General features: G+C 34.2%; 1 protein-coding gene across 1 annotated transcript; it reads right to left on the minus strand.

Annotated features, from left to right (window-relative positions):
• Window positions 1–805: 805 nt before the first annotated feature.
• LOC104225738 (uncharacterized) lies at window positions 806–6,982 on the minus strand. Its single transcript, XM_009777600.2, has 8 exons — window positions 6,703–6,982; window positions 4,351–4,835; window positions 4,181–4,253; window positions 3,988–4,068; window positions 3,676–3,739; window positions 2,264–2,351; window positions 2,104–2,188; window positions 806–1,086 (listed from the first exon to the last, which is right to left on the minus strand). The coding sequence occupies exons 1-8, from the start codon at window positions 6,787–6,789 to the stop codon at window positions 1,036–1,038; spliced, it is 1,014 nt and encodes a 337-aa protein (XP_009775902.1). The 5' UTR covers window positions 6,790–6,982; the 3' UTR covers window positions 806–1,035.
• Between the last annotated feature and the right edge of the window lie 1,666 nt (window positions 6,983–8,648).

Consider the following 8,648-nt stretch of genomic DNA (forward strand, 5'->3'; position numbering starts at 1 on the left):
CTGTTGTGTTAGTTGTCGCAGGTTTCTGAGAAGCATGAACTTTTTTTCATCTTTTTACGTTTGTCAAGGAAATATTATGTCTGCGAGTAGGTCATGGATGTCAAGGATTACTAAGCCCCCGTTTGGCCATAAAATTGGTGAGTTTTTTTTAAAATTTTGTTTTCAAATATCTATTCATAGTTTTTATTTATTTTTGGCAGATTTTGAAAATAAATTTTCAAATCCCAAAAACAACACTAGAGTAGTTTTTAAATTTCTTAAACTTTACTCATAGAATTTTAAATTCTTTTAAATGTATGTGCAAACGTAATTTCAACTTTCAAAAATTCATTTTTTTCAAGTTTCATTCAAACGCTAGCTCAGAAACAACAAATAACTGTTCAGAACTTCGATTAAATACTGCTGACAAGGCTTTCATATTGGTCGTACTTGCAATCTTTTTATTCCATTGGATACCCGCTATTCTCCACCGGCATAGTACCACGTAACTTTGCCTATCAACTTTGCCTATCAAAACTTTGGCAAAAGGGAAGAGATTATCTAAGTTGTCTCTACTAGGATTTAAACTTCAAAGTTTTTACCTACTTCATTAACCGCTAAATTACATTGACTATGTTTGCGAGGTAGACTCCCCACTTTTTTAGGTTTTGGTTTGGACTCTTGACACCTTTGTAAACTTATAACAAGTTCTCAAATCTCCGACGCCTTTTCCAATCAGAAATGTGATTTTCTAACGCTTCGTTGTAAAATGCTTGTAACTTATAACAAGTTCTCAAATCTACTTGTAACAAAATGCACAATGTAAAATGCTGAATCAATATTCAGAAAAAATAATAATAACGACTAGTAAAGAATGTGCTAAATATAGAAGGATAAAGAATTACCTATATGCATATCAACCCACAATTGCTAAAATCACACTAGGCTACAACAAGCCCATGTACAACAGGAAGCCTCCAGGATTATAAGAGAGAACTGCTTCATGGACATGAAAGAATAAATAACTGTACTCCAAGATATAGCTATGAAATAAATTCATGCTTCGGATGTGGTGAGGTAACGGGATGCGTGTGTAAAACCCCATAGCTGCATCAAGAAGAAAAATAAAATGTCAGATTGGTAATAGAACGTCGAAGAATTTATACAAATATGTCATCAGTTTGATACCAAATATGCAACGTCCCAGTCCTAGAATACATTTCTAGCAAATTTGAACCAACTTATCACAAAGCCATGCGATAATATCAACTGACTTAAGCTACAATCTTTTATTTGAGCACAATATTATTTGGATTTCTGCAAACACACTGTAAATTTGAAATAACTATATAAATAATCTGTTTTCCTACAATTATTTATCGTTGTTTCCCTTATGATATGACCCTCAAAAATCAAATGGGAGCAATACACAATTTATTCTTTTTCTTATTTTTCGCTGATATGTGCTTTTTCACATTAGTTAAAACTTAACCTCCTAGAGTTGTGGTTCTCAAAATTGAAGCAATTAAGAATAGCCCATTATCGTTCAATCAGTCAATCAACGATGTCTCAGTCCCAAAGTAATCCTTTATATCTATTTCGCTATATTGCTATATTTTGGGTCCATTTCGTTTCAGTATTGGTAAATAATGTATTCTTAAATGCAAGTTAGCAGTTCTCAAAATCTCAGATTTATACCTACACTGATATGCAAACCAAACGAAAAATACTAATCGCAACAAACAGCTAAGCATTAATCCTTATCAAAGCAGACAAGGAATTTCTCCTTTCTTTGACAGAGAACTATAGGAAGCATTGATATACAGAAGTACTAGATGAAGAACGTATATGCACTTAAAAACAGATGACATGTGGATACGAATCTCCATGTTTATACTTGTAGAGACGACAAGTGCACAAGTGCGCTCCCTCCCTCCCTCCCTCTAAAATCAGATGACATGTGGAATCTCGATGTTTATACTCGTAGAGACGACAAGCGCTCGCGTGCTCCCTCTCTCTCTCGGTAAAACGTCGAACGTCATATAGTTCTTTGAAACTAAATTGAAAGTTATACCTCTAGAATAATTAATGGGCACAAAGACAAAAGGATAAGAAGAAAATTACCTCAACATTCCTCAGTTCAAACTCTTGATCATGTGCCAAGAATGAGTTCCCAAATGTTTCACAAGGTCCACTACTGCCAAATAACCTTCACAGAAAATTGCAAATAAAAAAGGAAGAAATTTGCAAGCAACATTGTATAGGGCAAGGCAGAGAAACTCACAAATCACCATCCAAGCTTAAAGCAAAATTTCCACCTCCTCCAAGTGCGAGGACGTCATTCAAACACAAGTAAAAATATCTATTGGCACCTAGTGCAAAAATAACAATGGGTTAGCTAATGTCTACACCATTTCATGGATTACTTCAGATCAGAATCCTTGGGATTTTCTACAAACTATATACAGTGACTTGGCTCATGTATCAAAATGGGTATACAAAGCTCATCTTTTATGTTAAGTTCCCATCGACAAGCTTTGACGTGGACTGAGCAAGAAGATTTATCAGACAAATGCTTAACAGAAACATGATCAGTCTCACTAGGATATTGAAATTTATGTTATTTTATTTTGTATTTGGTGGTCTGGTAGTTGCAACATATGTTAGAGCAATTTAGCTAAGTTGCGTGGACTTTCCAAAAATGCTGCCGCACCCGTGTCGGATCCTCCAAAATTGCACTGCTTTTGGAAGATCCGACACACACCCGGCAACAATTTTGGAGAGTCCGGGCAACATAGTAATTTAGATAAAGGAACAAAGCTAAGTAGCATAGGAACTCATTTTGAATTAACTCTTACTCCTCTCTCCAAACAAAAAGAAGCAAGAAAAAAGAGAGAAACCAAAAAAAGATCATACGTGGAGATTGGAAGAATCTCAGCAAGGGTCACAATAAAGGATTGTGCCAGGCTTTCTACTACGGGTAGCATCTTAATTTGCTGATAATTTTCACAAAGGATTAGACTTCTAAGATATGTTTATCACCTCAGTTTGCCAGTGGCAGTACACAGTAGCTACTAAGAACCAGCAGTCATTTTTCATCAGAGAGAATAACTATGTTGAACGGAGGAAACTAGGTCCCTAGTAAGAAAGTAACAGTGCAGCATAATAACTTGAAGGTGCAACATAATAAAACTTTGTAAAGTTTGACGCATGTCTTTGACATGCATCTATGATGCTGTGCTTGGTTTGGGTTAAAAGAATAGAGAGGAAAGGGTTACTTCTCACGTTCAAACACTAGCGAAGGCAAACACACTAGGTGATTTCTTCCCATCTGTCCAAGCCTTGGTGGACAGAGTTACCCGGTACCTGTGCAGCTGTGCTGGGTACTCCGTGAAATTAATTGAGGTGCATGCAAGCTGGCCCGGAGACAACCGTTACAAAAAATTATGGCCTCTATATCCAACCATCAAGGAAAACTTTCCCCAGACAAGTCATGAGGGACTAAATAACGATATAATGGAACAATGGAACAGCTCGAAGAGCCTTTCCATATGTAATGTTTAAACAAATTCGCTTATGTATTTAATGGTGATGGCTCATAGTTAATTCAAGACTGCAGTTTCTCTTAAATATAAATTTTCAATAACTGCTTTTGTAAAACTGATATTGTAACAAACCTTTGAACAATTTCCTTACCTGTTGGTCTAAATAACCTTGGTTCACCATATAGAGTTGTGAATACAAATGTTTGATTTGTTCCCTGACACAATAATACAGTAATTACATTAGAATTGAAAACAAAACCAAAACTAGTTGAGGACTAAAAAAGCAGATATTGGCAATTGCTTTTTAATCCGTCATTTAGAGTTAAGGGGTTCTGAAACCACATTCTTGCACCAAGTCGATTACCAAGAGTAATACAAACAGGTGTTTTTCTTTTTGAAAATACTGCACCATTATATTTTATCAGTAAAGAAAATTAAACACTGCATGTGATTGCATTATTACTTGGTACTTCCTCTTTGCAGTAGGCCTCAATGGTGCCTCAAGCAACCCACCAAATACAGCACCCTGCTTATCACCAGTAATCTGAGACCAACGTTATTAAGAAAATTGAGTTTCAGAAGAGATCCTTTAAAAATTGCTAATGAGTTGGGAGCGCATGCACAGCAAAAATTTATAGTAATTTAGGTGAAAATACCAGCAAGCAAGGACCAGAAAGATCGGCACTCTTCCGAATAAGAGTACGAAGTGATATACCATGTCTGGCCGTGCTGCCCTTCATGCAAATGAACAAAAATAGATGTTAATACTCAGGCTACCAAAGTTGCAATAGACGTTACAGTGAAACTATTTTAAGGTCAAGATTACCTATATAACAAGACCCATTGACAACCTTTCGCTATATTAGGAAGGGAAGACTGGAAAAAATCATATAAATCTGGAGTGATGAAAACAGAATCAGTGGTTAGATATGCCATGGACTGCTCAAAACTGTGTCTATCCGGAGCATCTTCAAAAGTTTCAGAACCACTCGCAACGCTACTTGCGGAATTAGGCTCTCCATTATCCCTGTCTGTATTTACTGTTCCCTTCTTTACACAAAGTGAAGTCCTGTTGCAGCCATTTTCACTTTCTTCTGGATAAACGTCTGGTATCTCTTTGTCATCATCGTGATCCTCAAAATCATCCAGAGGTTTATCGCGCCACGAGAAACTTTTACTTCTCCATGTAAAAGAATGTGATTGAAGTGGTTTGACATCATCTCGATATCTTATATTCTCAGAATATGTCGATGGGAGAAGGAAAGAAAGGATAGATGTTACAGATTTTCCTTCCTTAGTATACGGCCTGGCCTAAACACAGAGAGAGGTAATGTTACGAATTATATGCACTGCATAGAACAACAAATCTCCTATTGCAGAAGGGAAACACAATGTAGAGCTTCTAATTTTGCTCAAATAAACAAATATCCAAAATTACAAAAAGAATAGAATCAGAACAATGTAGCATGAGTAGTTCACTCTTCCAGCAGGAAATGCAAACTCTATATGTTATGATATAATTCTATTACATGTAGCAGCTGACAAATGCTGCTCAATTTAGCGGTAAACTGCTATAAAAAAACTTGAGATTGAACATCCAGTGTCTTTCTTGTTAACTTTTGTTCTCATAAATAGAACAAGTGCTTCATATTTCGCAACCACAAAATAAACAGTCATGAAACAACTAACTGAATCTTTCGACTTTGTTTAAAGTTGTCATTTTTTTCCCTTTCTTCTCTTTTTCAGTTACTCAATTCACTTCATGTACAACTTCCTTGATATATAGTTTTCATCATTTTTCTATATTTCTTTTTTCAGTTACCTATTTCATCATATAAAGTTGTAATCTTTTTTCTTTTTTTCTTTTTTCCAGTTACCCATTTCATAGTCAAGTAAATTCCTTAAACATCATATAAAGTTTTCATCTTTATTTCTTTTTCATATTTTTTTCAGCCAACCAATCCAGTTCATGCACAAACTAATCAGCCCAACTGACAGATCACCAAAACCATGGGCGGATGCACGTGGAGCCATATGGGTGCTCTAGCACCCATTGCTTTTGGTGCGGAACCATTGTTTTATGTAAACAATTATTATTAAATTAACAAATAATTTTAGTCAGCACCTAGGAACAAAATAAGCAGGTGGGTGCTTTGGTTAGAAAGTGCACTTGAGAGATCTCTAGATGGAACAGTCACAGAATCGAATCCTTGAAAATATTTTTTCCATTTTGATATTAATAACCCCTTCAGTACTTTTATTCCTCTTTTAATTTTATTTGCTTCATTTTAATTTTTCTTCTTTCTCTTTCTGTTTTCTTCCCCAATATCGTGGCCCATTCGGCTCCAAAAATGAATGGTCTTTTTCATATTTTTCTTTTCCTTTTAAGTGCCTTTGCTTTTTTAATTTCTTTCCCCCAAACCCCATCAAACCTAAGCTGACGAAACTCCATCTTTTGCGATTGTAGAAGGAAATTGGTAATATGGTTTAAACTTTTTGTAATTAATTAAAAATATTCAATTTATGTTCAATCTAAAGCTAATAGTTTTGCACTGAAGGTTAATCCTGAAAATAAACGTAAAATAAGCAAAAAATGATATTTGTTTGCTTATTGTGTATTTAAAAAATGAAAATAGCAAGGGATAACCGTGAATAAATTAAATCTTTTAACTATAATATTAATTTTAGTATATTTGTTAAATATTTTTACCATCGTGGGATAAGACGTAGTTGTGCACTTATATGTTGTGACCGTAACCAGAGGTGGATCCAGGATTTAAACTCTATGGGTTTAACTGTTAAGGTTTTTTGCACTGAACTCATTATATATATTTTTAAAGTTATGAGTTCATATCCACTATTTTTGCAATTTTATTGAATGTTTATATATAAATTTTTACTATACGTAAAAGTTATGGGTTCAATTGAAACCGTCGGTAGAACACTACATCCGCCTCTGACGGTAACAACTGTAGATAAAGAGGCGGAGCTACAAGATCCTGGATCCGCCACTGACCAAAACTTAACACTACCACCAACTCAATTACACATATAATGGTGAATAAAAAAAATAAACTTTAGCTCCACATAAAGATCAAAGACGAAAATGCATAACCCAAAATCACACAAGATTAATTCAACAGTTTAAATTCTAAGAAAGAGAAAGAGGAAAAAGAACCTGAGTTTGTTGATCAACAGATTTAGAAGGGGAAGCTGAAAATAGACTTGAAAGTTTCTCAGAAACTGTGTCTTTTATAGAATGCATAGCTCTTGTTTTTCCTTTGTTTTATCCTCTAACCCAATTTAGAACCTTTAAAATTGAGAACAAAAACTGGGATTTGAAGGGTTAATTTCAGAAACCCAAATGCAGAAATTTGTTGAAAAGGACAATGTGAAAGGAAAAGGGGGTGTTTTTCTTGGGTTGCATTTGGATTTTTGGGATCTTGTTGGGGTGATCTGAGGAGAATGTGCACAACACCGACGGCTTGTAGTAACAGCTGAAAAATTAGAACAAAAAAGTTTCTTTTTTTGTTAAAATTCTTTTCAAATAATTTAGGGTCAATTTTCACCATTTTTCGGTTTTTAAATTTTGGACACGTAATTAGCTAATAATCAAATATGACTTGACTTTTTACGGTAAGGACATGATAATCCCAACTATTAATGGAAAACATGTAGTATAAATCAAATTTAACTCTTTGTTCGTTAGAAAATAAGAAAGCTGTCCAATTTAGAATTTTAGACAAGGATATTTTGATCTTGACGCAGTACCGACATTTTTTTTTCTCTTTCTTTGACTAGGTGGGGTAAAGTAGAGGGGGAAACTATTTTTTTCTTTTGAAGGGAAAAACATGATTACGGAATATAATTTTATAAATTGGTCATCTATTTCTAAACATAATTTTCGTTTGTGAACTATTTTTTTTAAGGTCTAGAATTTCCCCATTTCTTTAATTTTTTTTTATTTCTTTTTGTCTCCTCCTTTTTAATTGAAGAATTTTTTCAAATTCCCAGAAATGAAAAATATGAACTTTGTGAAACATAAGTGTCAACAACTCATACTATGATTATTCCCATTTTGAGGCAACGTATAGTTTGGTTTGATAAACTATTATCTAATAATTATATACATATGATTGAACAGAACAAAAGTAATTGATTATCTAAGTAAATGTCTTCAAGATTTATCTTTATGAGAATTGGACGGAAAAATTAGAGATGACTGTTTTATATTTTACCTATGCCTTTATTTGAGATGTAAATAAAAACAAGGTAGTTATCAATTCTGAAAATATTTATCGAATAACCATATAATGATATCAATAACATATATGGTTTAACAAAATACATTTAAAATCAGGTAAATACTCCAAGCACAAACAAGTCTTCCTAGTGGATATTATTAATTTGTAGTAGTTGTTTGACCAAAAAGTGTTGAGTGTTTTAGTTAAACCAATTAATCGCGTTAATCAGCATGTTTACACTCAATAAATGATCATAAATGCAATAACATAAATATGCAATAAACATAGATAATAGCAATAAAGATAATACGAAAGAATATATCACCCAATTATTGTAAGACTTGGGTGATTCTTGGACTTGGATGGTTATGTAATCTCACGATCTCGTGAACAAAGAGTAAATAATGTCTGCTTGTATAAGATAATCAATGAACAAGACAACTTTTGTATATTCTCTCAAAGTCAACCTTTTACAGAGTGTTTTTCTCATAAAATGAAGATCCCCTCTTTTGTCTAGCTCTTCCTATTTATAAGGGATATTTCCAGAAAATCCTAAAAAGTACAAAATAAGGAATATCTTAAGGAATATTCCTCGTGTCCATATCTAAATTTATCCTACTATTATTTCTTCACTTCAACTGCTCGTCCTCGACAACAGTCCTCTCGAGGATGGCTTCACGCTATTACGCCGTGGTCGACCCCGTCCTTGGTCCCGTTTATCTACTTAAACCAAAATCGCCAAATTTAGACCTATACAGTTAGTCCCTCCGCTTGTTGAGGCCATGGCACTGCACGCCCTCGATAAGCGGACTTGATTTGCTCCTATTGAGGAGAAATTTGGCCATGTTGAATAAGTTGGGTCGGTCGAAGTCAAGAGGAT

This window comes from Nicotiana sylvestris, chromosome 1 (genome assembly GCF_000393655.2).
Source record: "Nicotiana sylvestris chromosome 1, ASM39365v2, whole genome shotgun sequence".
NCBI lineage: Eukaryota > Viridiplantae > Streptophyta > Magnoliopsida > Solanales > Solanaceae > Nicotiana > Nicotiana sylvestris.